This window comes from Podarcis muralis, chromosome 14 (genome assembly GCF_964188315.1).
Source record: "Podarcis muralis chromosome 14, rPodMur119.hap1.1, whole genome shotgun sequence".
Classification (NCBI taxonomy): domain Eukaryota; kingdom Metazoa; phylum Chordata; class Lepidosauria; order Squamata; family Lacertidae; genus Podarcis; species Podarcis muralis.
Genome location: NC_135668.1, coordinates 7453826 through 7472750, shown reverse-complemented (window position 1 = coordinate 7472750; position 18925 = coordinate 7453826). Strand labels below are relative to the sequence as shown.

General features: G+C 46.4%; 1 protein-coding gene across 10 annotated transcripts in view; it reads left to right on the top strand.

Moving 5' to 3' along the window:
* The window catches only part of CELF6 (CUGBP Elav-like family member 6), a 196493-nt gene that overhangs the window by 84528 nt on the left and 93040 nt on the right, over positions 1 to 18925 (top strand). The window contains exon 1 of one of the 10 annotated variants that reach the window (XM_028706976.2): positions 2463 to 2687. The exons of 8 other annotated variants lie outside the window; for them this stretch is intronic. In XM_028706976.2, the coding sequence (XP_028562809.1) occupies positions 2532 to 2687 (156 nt within the window). In that variant the 5' untranslated portion in view covers positions 2463 to 2531. Of the gene's footprint in view, positions 1 to 2462; positions 2688 to 18925 lie in introns of those variants that run through there. One more of the 10 variants, XM_028706975.2, reaches the window with a different exon arrangement.

The following is an 18925-nucleotide window of genomic DNA, read 5'->3' as shown; positions in this document are numbered from 1 at the left end:
GGGTGGAGAATTTCTGCCAGAGACAGAGGTGGCTGGACTCTCTACCAGCTCACAGCGAAGAACTATTGAAAATCTTGTTTATATTTAAATCAAGCCACATACAGGCTTTTATTTCCTGTGGGAGAAGTGGCCTCTAGAGGCAAGAAAATGTATGGCTATTACAGGTATAGAAAAAGAGAATTCTGGAGTCCAGAATGTGCCACAGAGACTCAGTCTGCATGTCAAACCACAGTTTCCAACTCTGGCACAGAGAGCAAGCATACACCATGGTTTGTCCGTCTTGACATAATGATAAGCTATGATTTACTCTCAAGCTAAAGTCTGTATATGCAGTGAAAGCCTATGCATATTTGCCTTGTGTTCTGTTGTGCTTACTCCGCAGTAGGGCTGAACCAAAATTTCTCAGTTTTTGGTCATGCTGACAGGGGTGAGTTCAACATCTGGAGGACCATAGAGTCACCATACTCTAATTAAGTGGAAGTGGGATTAGAAGAGTCCTGTTGGATCAGACTAAATGCTGATTTAGGCCAGTATCTCATTTCCCACAATGGCCAGATGCCTCTTTGAAAGTCTACAAAGAGGCCATGTAAGTAGCAACTATCTCTTGCAATTTCATTTTTAAGGGTTCACTGCCTATGAACACGGAGGCTGTTTAGCTGTCCTGGATATTAGCTACCAATAACTAATCTGGTGTGGGTTTGTCAAACCCAGTTTTTACCATGAAGCCTGTCTTCCATATCCCAGAAGTGTGAGTTAGCGATGAGAAGGAATTAACTCTGCACATGCTCAGTGGCCTTTTTTATTCCCACTTATAGGCACTGAAGACACCTCCCCAAGCTGAGATATAGGGAACCCTGGCTCAAAATTGGGCAAGCTAAGTAGAGCATTGTCAGTACATTAAGGGGTTTTTTTTGGGGGGGGGGGGCAAATTCAGACCATGAGTAGGAACTTCCATCAAAGGTAAAAGTTGAAACTGAGAAGTAGCGAGATTCACATGAGGGATGCTAATTCAATTCCTTCCTCTTTCTTTCTTTCTTTCTTTCTTTCTTTCTTTCTTTCTTTCTTTCTTTCTCCCCCTTTCTTGCAGGAAACATTTCTTTTGCTCTTTATATGCTATGAATCTTCTGGGGGAGTATCAGCTGATCCTCCTGTTGCCAATAATAATTAATATACAGTAGTCTGGAACAGCAGTCACTCTCCTTCTACGGATGGGTCATGGACTGCATATTTTGCTGGTATTCCAAGGTCTTCATTGGCTGCTTTCAATCTACAAAGCTCTTGCATATGCACTAGGGCACCTCCTGGCCTTTCATTGGACTGTGGTTTCTAAGACTTTGGACTGTGGTTTCTAAGATCAGCTGAGGATGCTCCCTTTTGAAGGCACTTTGGGTAGTGTACATCTTGCACGTCTGCAAGCTCACAGTGCAATGGCAGAATTTTGCTTCTGGTATGAGATTCTGAGAGGAAAAACAGATTTCCCCCTCCCCCCCTAATAAAACCAAAGTAACTAGTCCTCAAGTTTCTTGAAGAAAACATACAAAACATTATACCTTTACCTTTTTACCTTTTACTTTTACCGTTACCTTTTACATTTTACCTGCTGCCAAACATACTGCCATTTAGTGAAGCATACAAAAAAAAAATATGTTTCTGGTATGACATATTGCCAGACCGGGGGACAAAGATTCTTCCCCTCTCTGAAAATTCAAGTAGCTAGTCCTCATGGGGGGGGGGATATAATTTTGATTGTTATGTGCTGCCAAATATAGCTCTGTTTAGTAATCCATGGATGGAGTTTTGCATGCTTTGTCTGACTCCTCATCACACAACCAAGTCCTTCCTTCACCAGCCTTGCAGTCTAGCCTCAGTCTCCATCCCCTCGCTCCCCATCTGCCAATGCAGAATTTCCTAAAAAAAATAAACCCCAAATTCTTCATTCTACTTCTGTATATTCTTCTCTCAAGACAGACGGATGCCAACTGATTATTCCTCCTTTTAAAAAGAAAGCATGCATGAATGCTTAATATGGGCATGGTTTATTTTGCCTGCAGAACCTAGATTTCCTCGGTGCCAAATTTTGGGGGAGCCTGGTAGGGAAAAGGGGGGCTGGCAAGTCCGTTGAAGCTTACTCAAGGCCACAACGAGCCCTTTTTACCTCTGGGTGAGCGCTCTCTCTCTCTCTCTCTCTCTCTCTCTCTCTCTCTCTCTTCCTCCTCTTATGCCACACAACTCAGGGATGGGGATGTTGGTGACTGGCGAGGGGTCTGCAAAGAGGTGGCAATCGGGGGGGGGGGGCATTGAGAGAGAGAGAAGAGGGAGAAAGAAAGAGACTGAAACATTTCATTCCATCCACCAAGCCAGCTGCACTTTCTTTCCTTGGCAAGGCTGGGAGCTGTTTTCCCCACGCCCACCCCTCCCCCAGCCCTGCCAGTGGCTGACACTGTGATGTATTCAGCAGCACAGCCAGCTCTCTATGTGTGTGTGTGAGAGAGAGAGAGAGAAAGAGAGAGAGTGCCTGCTTGTGTGTGTGTATGCCTATGTGCCTCTGCTTCCTCGCCGACTCCGAAAAGCGGCAGTGGCAGCCGAAGGAGCTGGGGACCATGCAGCTGCCCCAGCTCATGGTCCCCACTGCCAGCCGGGTGCCCCTGATTTGGATGCCAGCCGGCTCCAAGTTCCTCTGCATCGAGGTAGGCTGAGTCTTCTCTTTCTTCCCCCCTTTTTTATTTTACCCCTCCCTTTGTCTGGATCTGCTCTCTCTCTCTCTTTCTCTCTGGCCTTTGTCTGGAATCAAGCTGAGCCGGCGGACCCAACCTCTTTCCCCTCCCCAGGCAGGGGGCTGTCTGCCACTCAAACCCCCTCGCCCTGTTCCCGGGCATTGGACCTGCCAGATGGCACAGCCCCTCCCTAGAGGACCGTATCCATTTTGGGAGCAGTGGAGGGTTGAACTGGAGAGGCTGACAGCGAATGTGGCTGGGGTCTCTGGGGGTCTGTTTCTGAAAAGACCAGGGGGGTGGGACTGTCGCCAACACATTCAGGAGCACTGACTGGCTTTTTTTGGGTGGGGGGGTGAGAGTGGCAGGTATTTGGGCGGAGTTGGGTTTCGGGAGGGGGCAGGGTGGAAAGGGGGGGTGGAGATGCTAGCCTGCACATCTTGGGGTGTCCCAATAAGCAAGGGGGAGGGTTTGCCTAGCAGGACTAAAGCACATGCCTCCTGTGTCTGTCTGCATCCAGCATGCCAAGGGACAGTGTTTGTCTGATGTGTGCGTGCAAGAGATGCTTGATTTTCTTTTTCCTGGTACGGATGTGAAATTGCGGGGAGCTGACAGTTCAAGGTGTTTTGGGTGGGTGGGGGCAAGCGAGTGAGCATGCCTGCAGCTTAGGCCGGGCAGCAGCTGACCGAGGAGGACAAGGCCTGGGCGTGTGGGTGTGGTTGGTGCAACTTAGATTAGGAGTCAAAATGGAGGACAGAGACCCAAGACTATTGGAAAGAGCTGGACAAGAGCATCGGAACATAGAAAGCTGCCTGAGGCAGTTGGTTGGTCCATCCAGCTCAGTATTGTGTACACTGGCTGGCAGCAGCTCTCTGGGGTGTCGCTCCCTGCACTACCTGGAGATGTTAGGGATTGAACCCAGGGCAGATGCTCTACCACTGAGCGACAGCCCCTCCCCTTAAATCTAGCTACAGAGAGAGGGAAGGTGTGCAAGATGGGAAAGCCAGCGGTGAAGGCATGTTTGAGGGTGGAGGGAGAACGATGGGCAGGAAATGAACTGGCCAGCACAGGAAGTCCCTCCTACTCACCTGACCTCTGGCATGAAGGTGGGCAGGGAATTGAGTCATACAGGGGAGTCCGTTTGCAAACCTGTGAGGTGTGGGGCAGATGACAATGAGGCCGAGTAGAGGCATGATTTTTTTTCTGGTGCTGCAAATACCATATTTTTCCGTGTATAAGACACCTCCATGTATTTGGGGGGACTCCAAATTAAGAAAACACCCCTCAACACTACTCATGTATAAGACGAGCCCCAATTTTGACCTAATGTTTTGGTTAAAAAACCTAGTCTTATACACAGAAAAATACAGTAATTTTCCATTCTGCCCTGTTGCTCCAAGTTTCCTGTTGTCTTCACATGTTGGTTCCACACTACATGGGGTGATGGGGTGAGGAGAAATATGGACTGTTGTCTTCCATTTTTAGTATTCCGATAGATAGATAGATAGATAGATAGATAGAATTTTTTTAAAAACCAAACAGGTGCCAGTGTGCCACGCCACACAATGCCATCATGCACATGAGGGCGCCATGTTTTATTTGAATGTAAAAACACTGGTGTTGCTTTGCATGTTGACTCTGGTCCCCTGACTTATCACACTTGCAGGAGTCACTGGAAGAAGGCATGTAAAAATGTTGCTTGTACTGTCGCTCTCTCTGCTGTTGCTACATCAGCCTGAAGGATGATTCTGCTCATTTGTCCAAATATTGCCCAGAAAAGCCAAATTACTCTGTGTAATTGTTGCTAATGGGCACTGATGTAAGAACAGCCTTCTGGATCAGGCCAATGGCCCGTCTAGTCCAGCATCCACTTCTCCACAGTGGAGACACTATAGGAAGATAGGGAGCTGACTTGCACAGACTGTTGGTCCATTGAGCTGAGTGTTGTCTGCACTGACTAGGTGCGGCTTTCCATGGTTCTGCGCAGGTGCCTTTCCCAGGCCTACATAGAAATGCCAGAAATTGAACCTGGGTCCTCCTGCAAGCACGGCAGATGCTCTACCATAGAGCTGCCTTCCTCCTTCCACACCATACATTTAAAGCCCATTGCTTCTCCCAAAGAATCCCAATAACTGTAGGTTACCCCTCACAGAGCTACAACTCCTAAGCACCCTTAGCAAACTACAGTTCCCAGGATTGGTGTTTTTTGCTTCAAATGCATGGCATGGGTGTGGCCAGAGTCTGTTTCACATTTCCCCCCCCAAAATAGCTTCGTCCACTTTTCTTCACGCAAAATTTCGGCTTTCACTCTCTTGGACATCAGGTGTGTGTGTGTCACACCATCTATTAACACAACAGCTCACCCCAACACAACCTCCTGACTTCCATCACTGCCCCAAGCCCATTTGTTCTGGGAGGTAAGAGTCAAATTTCAAAGTAGATGCGTTCTTCCAGAGCACATTGGTCCAAAGAAAGAAGGGTCCTTAGGGTGAATGTGGGATTTGGGACAGAGGTGGCGGCCCAGTGATGATGTCTTGAAAAGGTATGCATAAAAATCTAGGTTAGATAGCTTTTGAAGGAATAAGAGGATGAAAGTCCTCCCCTCTGCTTCTTTGTGGGTATGTCCCTCTATTTTTACTTTGGGGGGCTAAATGGAATATGCAAATTCATACTGTGCCCATCTGACCTAATCTCTTGGCCATGGCAGCTAAAATAGCTAAAACGTTATGTATTTTTGGCTTTTGTAGTGTAAATAGGGACACAGGTGGCGCTGTGGGTTAAACCACAGAGTCTAGGGCTTGCCAATGAGAAGGTTGGCGGTTCAAATCCCTGCGACGGGGTGAGCTCCCATTGTTCGGTCCCTGCTCCTGCCCACCTAGCAGTTTGAAAGCACGTCAAAGTGCAAGTAGATAAATAGGTACCGCTCCGGCGGGAAGGTAAATGGCATTTCCGTGCGCTGCTCTGGTTCACCAGAAAGCGGCTTAGTTATGCTGGCCACATGACCCGGAAGCTGTACGCTGGCTCCCTCAGCCAATAAAGCGAGATGAGCGCCGCAACCCCAGAGTCGGCCACGACTGAACCTAATGGTCAGGGGTCCCTTTACCTTTACTGTAAATATATGCCCTTGATCCTCAGGCAAAGGGTGGTATATAACTTTAATAAACAAAATAACTAAACCTCCAGAACCAGAGGCAGTGTAGCTTGGGGCTTCAGGTACCAGCTGTAAGCAACAGGGAAATGCCATAGGTGAGGCCTGGGGTTGGCCGAAATTGTGCTGAACAGAATGCCAAACTAGGAATGCTTTTGGTCCCATCTAGCTGGACTTCTTACGTTCTTAACTTGCTGCTCACCCTGGAAGGGAGAGAGTCATGGCTTGGGAAGCAAACTGATTGGCTCAGCTAGTATTTCCCCCTTGGCTCCATTATCTTCCACTGTCACAGCCCAAGGGATGATCTCTTTCTCTTAGACTCAGGGCTCCCAGGCAAAGCAGCATGAGCGGGAGCCCTTGCTGAGCCAAAAGACAGCGGAAGGGAGGGTGAAGAGGAGAAATCACTCCCCAAACTAAAACAGTGCCTTTTAGGGTGGCCATTTGAACATCAACCCCCCAGTCCTAAGGACACAGAATTGCATAAAAACCACACAAGAAAACTTACATGTATAGGTTGTTGTTGTTGTTGTTGTTTAGTCGTTTAGTCGTGTCCGACTCTTCGTGACCCCATGGACCACAGCACGCCAGGCACTCCTGTCTTCCACTGCCTCCCGCAGTTTGGTCAGACTCATGTTTGTAGCTTCGAGAACACTGTCCAACCATCTCGTCCTCTGTCGTCCCCTTCTCCTTGCGCCCTCCATCTTTCCCAACATCAGGCTCTTTTCCAGGGAGTCTTCTCTTCTCAAGAGGTGGCCAAAGTATTGGAGCCTCAGCTTCACGATCTGTCCTTCCAGTGAGCACTCAGGGCTGATTTCCTTAAGAATGGATACGTTTGATCTTCTTGCAGTCCATGGGACTCTAAAGAGTCTCCTCCAGCACCATAATTCAAAAGCATCAATTCTTCGGCGATCAGCCTTCTAGATGGTCCAGCTCTCACTTCCATACATCACATGTATAGGTAGCCACCTGGAAAACATTTGCTATTATTTAAAGAGATGGAAATGCAGTCCATCTCACACTGTTGTAGAAGACTTTGACCAGGTGGCCTGTTTTTCTGCCTCCTCACTCTCCAGGAGCTATTGATGAGTAGCATCAGGGTCCCTGCTCTCCTTTCTTGTAGTAACATAGGAAACCGACTATTACTGAGTCAGACCATGGGTCCATCTAACTCAGTATTGTCCACCCTGACTGGCAGTGGCTCTCCAGGGTTCCAGGCAGTGGTTCTGCAGAGTTTCCATATTTCCAACCTGAAGATACCAGGAACTGAATCTGAGACCTTCTGCCTGCAAAGCGGATGTTGTACCACTGAGATGTGACCCATCCCAAAAAGACCATATGGTTGGATGGATGCCTGTCATGGATGCTTTAGCTGAGATTCCTGCATTGCAGGGGGTTGGACTAGATGTCCCTCGGGCTCCCTTCCAACTCTATGATTCTGTTTAGCTCTTCATCTAGAGGGCTCCTTCAAATAAAGGACCGTAAAACAGGACACATGGCCACCCTAATCTCTGTGTCTGTCTGTCTCCTCCCCCAGAGTCCATAATGGAAGTGAGCAACAGAAGCATGTTAAAGGAGGGAGGACTGAAGACCAGAGCAGAAGAGGGAAACGTCACCTTAGGCAACCTGCTCCCTTCCCCAGCCATCCTTGGTTTTTGTGCATCCAGGTCAGCCTTCCCCAGTCTAGTTCCCTCCCAATGTCTGGAACTAAAGCTTCTCTCAGTCCCAGCTCCTTTGGGCTGATAGGAGTTGTAGTTCGAATGCATTTGGAGGGCACCGGGTTGGCTAAGGCTGATACAGATTTCCAAAAGGGAAGCCTCTTCAGGAGCAGTGCCATCACCTGGTTGGAAGAAGGCAGGTAGGCAGGAGCTGGCTGAGGGCAGATTAGGGTTGAGGGGCAGTGCTCCATTCATCATAATGGGCCAGCCTCCCCTGCCTTCTCTGTCCAGCCAAGCAAGAGGCATCATCAGATTACCAGGGAAACAGCCTGGGGGGGGGAGCAGGGTGGCCTAGGGAGACTTCTGAGGGCTAGATGGAGAGGCATGGAGGGCCACATTCAGAGCCTAGGCCTGAGGCTCCCCATTGCAGCCTTCATCTTCTGTGTCAGACCCCAGATCCCCTTCATCTCCCTACTTCGATCTAAACTTTTTCTAAAAAAACAAAAACTCCACATCACTTATACAGCAGCTTCACTTGTTGCAAAACATAGATGCCAAGGAAGTATGCTAGATGCTAGCTAGATAAGGCTTGTTTTAGTTTTCACATGCACAAACCGAAGGAGCCGACTTAGAGTGAGGCAGAGGGCCCAATCCACGGTTAGCACACAGGGTCCTGGAACTTCTGTTGGCCCCTCATGCGACCCTCCAGATGATGGTGGACTCCCACCTTCCATCAGCTACAGTCAATGATCATGGTTGATGAGAGTTGTGTGCAGAAAAATCTGAAGGGCCACAGGTTTGCCAACCTTGCTCTATGGTGAAACATAAGACTGGCTGGAGCTGATGGGAGTTGTAGTCAAACCATCTGAAGGGTGACAGTTTAACTGGTGTAATTAGTTTGAGTGTTGAGTAGCAGTGGGCGAATCTGTCAATTTTGGTTTCTCGGTTTCTTCTTTTTCCAAGCTTAGGTTCAGTTCTTCACAATTTGTTTCCATTTAACTCAAAAAAAGTCATGAAAATTCACCAGCCTTTGTGCACCAATTACTCCAAATATACATGTTTTTGAAAAGCAATTTTTTCCTAATGCAATGCATTTTTCTTTGTCATTCTCACTAATTTATGCCTTTTTATGCACACTACCCCGTGTACATACTTTTATGTACATTATTTGGCTAAAGAGCTGCATTGCAAAATTCGGAAAAGTGCTGGTTTCGAAGGTTGGCTGAGTTTGAGTGGTGTATTGCTTTGGATAGTGCCCATTAGATGGACTCACAAGCTGAACTGTATTTCTCCCCAATCTATAGTGTTGAAATGTGTATGTGACAGACATGGTGCGTTCATGAGTGGATCTGCAGAAAAGTGTTCACACAGAAAAGTGCATCAGAAAAGGGAGAGGAGGATTCAAGGACTTTGTACTCCTTTGCCTTTTTGACTGTGACTGTTGGTTGGGCTCCTACAGATGCCATGGCTTTTTGACTGTATACCCCAGGGGCTGGCTGTGTCTTGCCATATTAACTTGAGAGGTGAGCAGAGAGTGGGAGGCAGGAGATAGTAAAAATAACTGTTCCTTCATGCCAGAGGAGGTGAGAAGCAACAGCGTTTGGCTCTGCTTCTGCCTCTCACTTCATTCTTTCCAGGAGTCAAACTCCCACGGGAAAAACAGAAGTGGCCTATGGGTTGATATTCCAGCACTGATTATAAATGGCTGGCATTAATGGTGTAATTTATATAGGCCTTGTATACCTGAATGGTCCATCTTGTCCATTAATAGAGGGAAAACAGGAAGGAACATATTTGATGATAGAACAGCATGTTCCGTGCCCTTTGGGTTGTGGTGAGCACCCTCTGGCCTGACATTGTGACACCAGGTGTGGAGTAGGCAAAGAAGCAGCTAGGCCAAAAGGGGATTTGCATTCACCCACCAAATACTGTGCAATGCCCATCCCCCACCCCCCGGGTGCTGCTCTTTGCAAGCCTGGCAGTCAGCTGATCATTGGGGTTTGCGTAGAGCCATATGCAGCTCTTTGAAGCCCCAGCAACCAATTGATTGTCAGGGTACCACAGCACAGCACAGTTCTATGCAAGGGCTGACAATCAGTTGATGGCACTTCAAAGTGTCATGCATAGTTTCGTTTATCTGAAAGGCTTTGGACACTGAGTGATTAGAAGGGCTGTGTGTCGGTGACCTATCTGACTGCAGTTGGTTACAAGTCTGTGCCCATTACAGACTTGTTGCCCATTACTACCCTTTCAACGTATCATGTTACACACTCACAATCAGGATAATTTAACTTTTTTTATGATTCTTTTAACAAATTAAGATATGCATATACCACTTTTCAGGTGAACCTCACAAAGGAATTTGCACAGATATGTTCGAAAAATAAGCATAAATTAAAACTATATGCAGATAACAAGTCCTTTTGAAATCCAGCTCTCTCCTCCCTTCAGGGCAAGATGATCCTTAGGTAGCCCTGTGGTGAAAGTTGATGGAGGGCAAGGCCACCTCATCTGGATCACCAGCTACTAGATGGTGGACCATCAACAGACTGAAGAGGTGACAGATGGGTCCCCATTTCATAGGACCATGCCTCCAATGGCCATAAGAAAATGAAGGGCAGAAATGACACACACAAATGGTATATATGGCACTGCTAGGAATGTTGACTGTTACACATATAGATGTGGTGGTTAAAATGAGAAAGGGAAAGAAAGAGGAAGGGAGGAGGGGACGGGAAGTTGGTTTTTCCTGTTTTGGCTGTAATACGTGAAGGATGTGTGCATCCTCCCATAGCAAGACCCATGAACAAGAGTGAGATCTACAGATCCCACTTCAGGAAAGAAGAGGTATGAGTCTCTTGCATGCCTTTTCTCACACCAACATAAAGGATGAATCAGCTTAGCTTGTGAATATTGAAGTGGGGGAGGCAGTTGTTGAAAATTAATGTTATGTAGGAAAGTGTGGCCGATCTAAAGGGAAGTTTAGCCAGCATGTGTTGACAGCAGTGCCATCAGAGCAGGATTTAGAGGCAAAAGTACAGGGCATTTCTCCTCAGAATGAGGAAGGGCCAAAGCATCTGCATTTGTGGTAGAGCATCTATGTTGTATTCGGCCAGCAAGATCCCCACCACCCCATTCCATGCAGAGAAGGTGACCAGACTGGTGGCTGAATCTTACATCAACATTGGTAGTGGGTCAGTGTCCTCAACTGCACCTGAGGGAAGCAGGCTACCTCAAGGAGAACAGGGGAGATCACATGGTACACATACAACTCTGTCCTGCAACATCTTGCCACCAATTCCCATCCCACAGCACCTGCAACTGAGAAGGCTGCCTCCCTCTGCCTAATAGTAGGGCCAGCCCTGCTAATCAATACCAAGTCTGAGAAATTTCGTTCCAAGTGTCTCATTATGGTCACCATGAATAGCCAACATAGCATGCTCCAGAAGTTGGACCCCAACTCCCACCACCCCAGGCTACCAGGGATGATTGGAGTTGGAGTTCAACATCTTGAAGGCACCATGTTGGCTACCCTATAATGGGCATCTTTCTCCTCCACTTTGAAAGTGGGTGCAGTCAGGTCAAGGTGATCTTTGAACCTGAAATCCAGATTGTTGTCTTGAATGTCCACTCTAACTTCCATTGGGGCGCCTTAGTTCTCAGGGGAGCTATTGTACGGTTGTGTTGCATATTTCTGCTTGAAAATGTAGGGGTCATGCTGGCGTTCACACATGCTAATCCTCAACTTGCACAGCAACCTTTGCTCCAAAAACTCTGTCATCAAAGGAGATGCGATTGTGTTGCGCATAATTCTTTTGCTGAACCTTTTGGAAAACAGCAGCTGGAAGCTGAGTTGAGTTGCGGTCCATGCATGCAGAATATTTTTCCTCAACATGCATGCCAACTCTGATCTGATTTTCAGAGATCTTGCATTATATTGCATTGCATTTTCTCCCCTCCCCAGCTGGGTTGAGCTGCCCTTCAAATCTAAACCATAGAGTTCTGCTCCGAACAGGGACCCCAAATGTCACTGTGATATCTGACTCTTCAAGAGAATCACCATGTCACAGTCAAATGGAATGCTGAATGAAGTCCGTTAGGGACATAGAAAGCTGCCTATACTACGTCAGAGCATTGCTCCTTCTAGTTCAGTATTGTCTCTACCAGTGTTTCTCAAACTTGGGTCTCCAGCTGTTGTTGGACTACTCCCATCATCCCCAGCTAGCAAGACCAGTAATCAGGGGTGATGGGAGCTGTAGTCCAACAACAGCTGGGGACCCAAGTTTGAGAAATACTGGTCTATACTGACTGGCAGCAGTTCTCTGGGGTTTCAGGCATGTTTTTCCAAATCTTGCTTGGAGATGCTGGGGGGTTGTACCTGGACCTCCTGGCTGCAAAGCACATGCTATATCACTGTGCCTCTTCCCGTGAAAACTTAAACACAAGGCACTCACTTTGGTCAAGCAATTAATCCTCCAATGGAAAGGGGAACTTGACGAACTCTGTGGCTCACAACAGACCTGGGCTATGGACGATAGCATTTAAAATGAACTCATTAGCTGCTGTTTCTGTTGTACCCTTCAACTCTCTCTTCCCATTAATCTGTGGCAAAGGAATATAATCAATGCTGTTGGGTATATCCCATCCTGCCTCCCCCTTTTTCTGCTCCCAGCTGTGTTTTTGATTCCCACCCCATCACATCTCTGCTCTGTGGCCCCTGTGGTCCAACTTGGCTCTTGTGGCCTCTCCATCTCTCTTTCTCTCTCTTTCTCTCTCCTGCATTGCTTCTCCACCTAGTCCCAACTCCCCGCTAGCAGAGCCAGCTATTAATAGAGCAGTGGATTTATCGAAAGAGGCAAGCTGACTGCAGCACTCCCCTTGCAAGAGAATGCCCTGAGCTAATGGCAGGCATCCATTGGGCAGCAGCTGAATGCGCGTGGCCACTCAGAGGGCGGTGCAATGTGGCTGGCAGGTGTAAGAGAACCCATGCATGGTGGTAGGCCAAAGGGCATCTGTTTCATCAGAACACGGAATAACCAGGAGCTGAAGAATGAGAAGCACAGCCAGTATTTGGAAGGACAGGGCCGTAATATTCATGGGTAGCAGAAGGATGCAGAGTTAACATCAAGAATGACAAGACATTCATGAAGAACATCAAGTTACTAGATATTCATGAGTAGCCCATACCTTCACAGGTGTCAGACATTCACAGCCAGGAGATCTGTGGATAACTAACAGCAAGGTTTCTGCCTCCAAATTTTTAAATAGTAGCAGCAATAAAGGTATTTTAGAAGGGAAGAAAGAGAAAATGTTGAGTAAAAGGGTCCCTCCAATTTCCTCAAATTTACATACAAATTGCAGAGAAAAAATGGGGGTGGTCACCTGATTTTTTTTTAAAAAAACCTTCTCCTTTTTTATGCTTTCACCCCTTTTTTCCTATATGTCCACCCATCTAGTTCCACCCCATTAATGCTGGGCGAGATCTCTTGGCCCAACCAAGATATCAGATCGTCCTGGTCATCCCATGGCATCATGAGGCCCTGCCCCAAGATCCTCAGTTGTTTGGGGCACCAGAGACCTGAGAACCCTCCTGCCCACTCCTGCTGCATGGAATGCTAAGCAGTATCAGACAGATAAGTGCCCTTTGGGGTTTCTTGGAGTCTAGAGTACAGCAGGGAGGAATTTCTCCTTGTTCCATCGGACTGATGGCCATCGAAATGGAATTTATACTTGCCTGGCCTCTTCTTTCCTGCCTGCCAAAATGGCCAAGGATAAGCTTTCTTATTCTCTTCCAAGTCTGGGCTCTGACATTTTGATACTATACAGTCCCAAATATATCCACCAAATTCTACCCGTGGCCAGTGAGATTCCTGGTTAGAGCCTCACATATGCTAATATAGATGTTGCTGGACCACAACTTCCACAATCCCTGAACCATTGACCATGATGGCTGAGGCCCATGGAAGCTGGAGTCTAGCAATACCAGGGGCCAGAGATTTCCCCATCTTGTTCTAGGACAGCATTGACTCTTTGGGCTGGCTTGACTGCCACCCTGCAAAATGGGCACAGGGCCTTTTGGTTTAGCATCCAGTTCCCCACTGTGACCAACCAGGTCGATCTCTGAAACCTAGAAGCAAGGCTCGATATCAGTAACTTTGTCCCCAGCAGCTGATCTTCAGTGGCCTAGCGTCTCTGATTCTGAAGGTTCCATAGAGCTATCATGACCAGTAAGGATGGATAGATGGGTTCCTCATGAATTTGTCTAATCGCCCTTTAAAACCATATGAGAAAATGCCCAATCCTTCATCTCATATCAGTGAAGGAGCTGTGTGTGTCTGAGAGAGAGAGGTGGGGGAAATGGGGGGGGGGGGAGATAACAGGAGTCAGAATACATAGAAGTATCCAGCAAAGCTCCCTCCAGATATTGCCCAACGAAAATTCTCATCAGTCCCAAGTAGCATAAGCAAAGGTTAGGGAAGATGGGAATTGTAGCACATCAACCTCTGGAGGGAGCCAGATTGGCTACTCATGGACTTACACAAGGCGGAAAGCTGAGTTGCCAGGAGAGGGAGCAGTAAAGTGGCAAAGAAGCCAAGCAGAAGTTCTTAAAGTTGCTCAGCTATGTGCCAATATGACCATCAAGAGTACAGGGACCTCTTGGTAGCACCAGAGGATTGCAAGCAGTGAGAAAGCCTCCTTTGAGTCACCAGTGTTCCTGACAGATTGCTCCCCTCTTGAGGTTGTTTGCAGATGGCCAAAGTCTTTGACCGTGGACCTGCTGAATATGATTATGTCCTCAGCGCAAGGAATTCAGAACCCTTGAAGGGGGGGGGATCGGGCAGCCAGCTAGTCGCTGAAATGTGGCTACAGCCCCCTGGAGGTTAAATGGCACCTTAAAAGAAATGTGTTGGTTTTTTTAAAGATGGAATTGGATGTAGCAGTATTTGCCAACAGCTTTGCTTTAAGACTAGACGAGAAGATCACTGTTAGGCCTCGGATTCTCTACACATCGGCACATTGAGCTCCTGAAATCAGGCAAAAATGACTAAGCCTCCCCAGATATAGCTAATCTAAAGCAAGGCATGGCAGTTATGTTCGGTCATCATCTTTAAATGGTGTGTGTTGGATTTTGTCGGTTTCGTCCCCCTTGAGCTTTTCTGTGTGAACACAGCAGAACAGACTGTGTTACATGTCGCAGGTCACTTGGAACTCACATGGGATTTGGTGGGACTGTAGGAAGGAATAGCAAGAAATAAAAAGATGCAGTACTTCCTCGGAAGTTGAACAAGTGAGACATGCAACAAAATCTTGCAGCCCAGAGTGCTCCTCTTCACTTTAGAAGCCAGCCATACCCTAGTCAGTATTTCATGGCCACTGAGCATGCTCAGTCCTCATGGAACTATTTTTTGAGGGGTGTTTGTTCCACCTCTCATGTTTTTCTTTCTAAATATTTGTTTCTGTGCCTCCTCAAACCTTGGAGTTTTCCCAAGCCTGTTGAAACTTCCCACTTGTGTGCTGTTTTGGTTCCATGAGGACCAACATCTACCCTTAAACAGCAGAGAAAGAGGGAATGCCATTTCATACAGGCTATGTGAGCCAGTGCAACATGCTGCCAAGAGTAAGATCCAGGTTTAAAACCCCACTCAGCCATCAAGTTAATCAGGTGACTCTCTTAAACATCTCCAAGGATGAAATAAAAAGGTAATTACATTTTATTTAGAATATTCTCAACGAAACTTTCTAGACACAATTTCCAAAATTTGTTCCTTGGATCTATTTTTCTTTCCCCCTTTTCTGTTTCTTCATTTCTTCTCTTCTCTTCTCTTCCTTCATGTGGCTGATCTTAGGGCTCATCATGCTTCAGTTGATCGGTGAATGGTTTGTTGGCCCCTTGATTAGTGGTCAAGCTGCTGCAGGGAACGAAAGGCAGCAAGTTGCTAGAAAGTGACTCTCTCTCTTAACCCGAGGTCTTAGTGAGGGTAGCTTCACGCTCAGAGAACATAATGCTTTTCTGGAGCGGGTGCTAGGGCAGTTTGGCAGTGGGTGGGTGTGAAGAAAAAAGTCCTCAGCCACCAAAGGCCTGAGAAATTAGCTGTCCCCACAGTCTCAGATAAATGGTCAAGATGATGGACCATTCAGATCTGAGCAATCTTCACTACTGTTTGATTTATTTATCTAAGCAGGGTGGTTTCCAAATAGCTTGTTTAGTCAGTACAAGGATTTATCCTTGTGCAATAGAACTTCCCCCCTCCCCTCACGAGCCCCTTAAATCTATTCAGGGTTCACCTGTAACCCTTCAGAGCAGGTGTACATTTGGAGAAGGCATGCACAGGGACACGAGTCCAGTTATATAAACAGAAATCCTTATCCCGGTGGAACATGTTAGTTGGAAACAACCTCTAATTCATATCACACACATTCAACGTAACTTTTTGTTCTAACAGATTTGTAAGTTGGGGTATGTGTGTTACAAATACATGAAATTAGCACTGTAAAGCAGGGGTCAGCAACCTTTTTCAACCGTGGGCCAGTCCACCGTCCCTCAGACCTTGTGGGGGGCCAGACTATATTTTTTTGGGGGGGGGGAATGAACGAATTCCTATGCATCACAAATAACCCAGAGATGCATTTTAAATAAAAGCACACATTCTACTCATGTAAAAACACCAGGCAGGCCCCACAAATAACCCAGAGATGTGTTTTAAATAAAAGGACACATTCTACTCATGTAAAAACATGCTGATTCCCAGACCGTCTGTGGGCCAGATTGAGAAGGTGATTGGGCCGCATCCGGCCCCCAGGCCTTAGGTTGCCTACCCCTGCTCTAAAGCAGCGAAAGCCCTTTCAAATATACAACAAAATCAGACTTCTCTAAATTCAAGAATGCTCACATCCTTGTGCAAATGTTTATGTTTCCCATTTTCTCGTGAGTACACATAGCCAGAACAAACGATTTACAAACAGGGCAGGCCCAACTGTTAGGCAAAAGGATGCAGTTGCCTCAGGCAGCTGGTTTTATGTGTCCCAAAAGAACAGCAGATGATTAGTTATTTAAGGTTTTATTATTGGGGTTTTTTTTACTACTTGGAAAGGGTCGGTGCATTTGTGGGATGTTCCACCACAGATGCTATAATAATGTGACTAACCTCAGATACCTTCAGCTCAGTGGGGATGACTTTCATTGCTCTGCCTTAGGCAGCAAAATGTCTTGGGCTAGCCCTGGTCGTGAAGGCTGTCTGAGGAACATCAGGATAGTAAAATTGTCAGATGTTCATTTGCTTGATTGCTTGTTTGTAAAAAGAACACTTCCCGCCTCGCTTAGAATATAGAAGGTGCCCTCTCCTATTTTAAAACATGACAGCATCAAACAAACAAAAAATCCACAGCTCCAGTGTTCCCCTGTTTTCATTGGATAAACTTGTCATTTTTCCACCCAGAAGCAGGACATAGGACTCAGAACTGGTCAAATTCCAGGCCCAAGGAGCTTCTAGAGACAGCCTTGCCAAAAGTCCCAGGAGAGGTAGAAATGGCAGTAGTCAAACTGGGAGCCCCATATCCAAGCAGAAAACCAACCCACCCAGCCAAATACATAAACAGGCACCTAGATGTACAATACATGCTGGGGAAAAGAGCCCAGCAAAAAAGAGGGTCCAGCAAAAGCCCAGTCGCTACACTTAGTGTTATGAAATGTGATCCGGCATAGACAGGCAGTGCCTTATGTAGTGTGGCATAGAAAGTGAAACTAGAGCTATGACTAGAGCACAAGTCTTAGTGTATTTGCTAATTACTTTCAGACAATAAGAGTTACTGTTAACGTGCTACAATCTCTGACATTCATTTAACACAGGATGCAATTTGGTAAGCATGTTCAGACCTAGGGATGTCATTGTCATTTTCAGCTTCTCATATTTCCCATCTTAAATTCAGTTCTCCACATTTCTGCAGCAATTTTCAAGCCACTCACCAGATGCTTATTAAAATTCATTCTCATGCACAAATTGTTGAATGCAATTTTGACTAATATACACATTTTTGCTAGGAATTTCCCCAAATGTTTCCGTTTGCTAAATGCATGCATTTTTATGTACAATTCTCCCCAAGATATATGCATTTCTGTACACAACACATTATTGAAGAACTGCATTGCAAAATTCAGAGAACTCTGAATTTCAATGGATAATTGGGTTTCGGTTTGCATATAGGTTTGAGAAGTGCAAACATTTTCATTAAGATGTAAACAAGACTGAATTTCTCCCCATCCCTATTCACAGCACAAGTCTCTTACCCGTTTTCCAAAAGGGAGGAAAATGCCAAAGACTGAGACAATGGGATATTGCCTTTGAAAATATTGGAGCAAGAGTCGAACAGCATTGTGTTTAGAGAGCAAAGCTCAGCTCAGCTTCTGCACACATTTACAGGGAGTCCACGGACAATTTTGGACATATAAATGGTATCTTAGAAATTCTGCTTAAATTTAGGAAATGGTGTAACTGCCTCCCCACACTCATATTTCAGGGGTGGGTGGGGTGTCTTTTGAGAGTGGGGGGCTGAACGTCACTGGTGTTCCTGTGGCTCTTTGCTCTGCCAGCCACCAACTTTAATATTCCCACAATGCACCTGGAATTGTGCTATATCACAATGTAGCATCATTCTGAGGGGCATTCTGAGTGGGGGGGATGACAGCCCATACTGGAGGTTGAAAATTTCTCCCAAGAATGCTTCCCAGAGTAATGCTATGAAGCAAGGAGGTTACTCTGGGCATGTTAAAGACATTGGCAATGAACCAGATGGATGCTGTTCGTTCCACAGTTCCCCTAGCTTCAAAATTTACCCACCTCCTAAAAATACTGGAAATATTCCTTTCTCACCTGTATGGCTTCTGAATACAGCTATGAAAGCCATTTTGCCTCACTGCTAGCATATACAGTGAGATACTTTCCTTGAAGACAGGATCGTGATAAAAAGTAGCCTATCTGCAATAAAACAGCAATAAAAACAGCCAGATATTTTTTACAATTAAAAACAGCTCTGCACAGCCGTCTGTCACTGGGAGTTTATGGAGATCATCCATGCTGTGTGCTGTGGTGGTGCCACCTCCTGTTCTGTGCGCTGGTTTTGCAACTGAGTCACCTGATAGCCAGGGGAGTATTGTGGAGATGCCAGTGTCCAACAATTCTAGTGGTATCGGAAAGTGTGAGAGTGAGAGGTGTCCAAACTAAAATAGGGTTGCCAGGGCTTTAACTCTGGGGTTTGGCAGCACTCTTATCCAGTGGTTTAGAGGTGAATTTAGAAGTGCAGAAGCTCATCATGAAGCCATTGCCCTTAACCGAGTTCCCAAGGATAGCGCAGAAATGCAGACAGCCGTGCAGATCCATTTTATGTACACCCGCACACCAACAACAGCACTCATT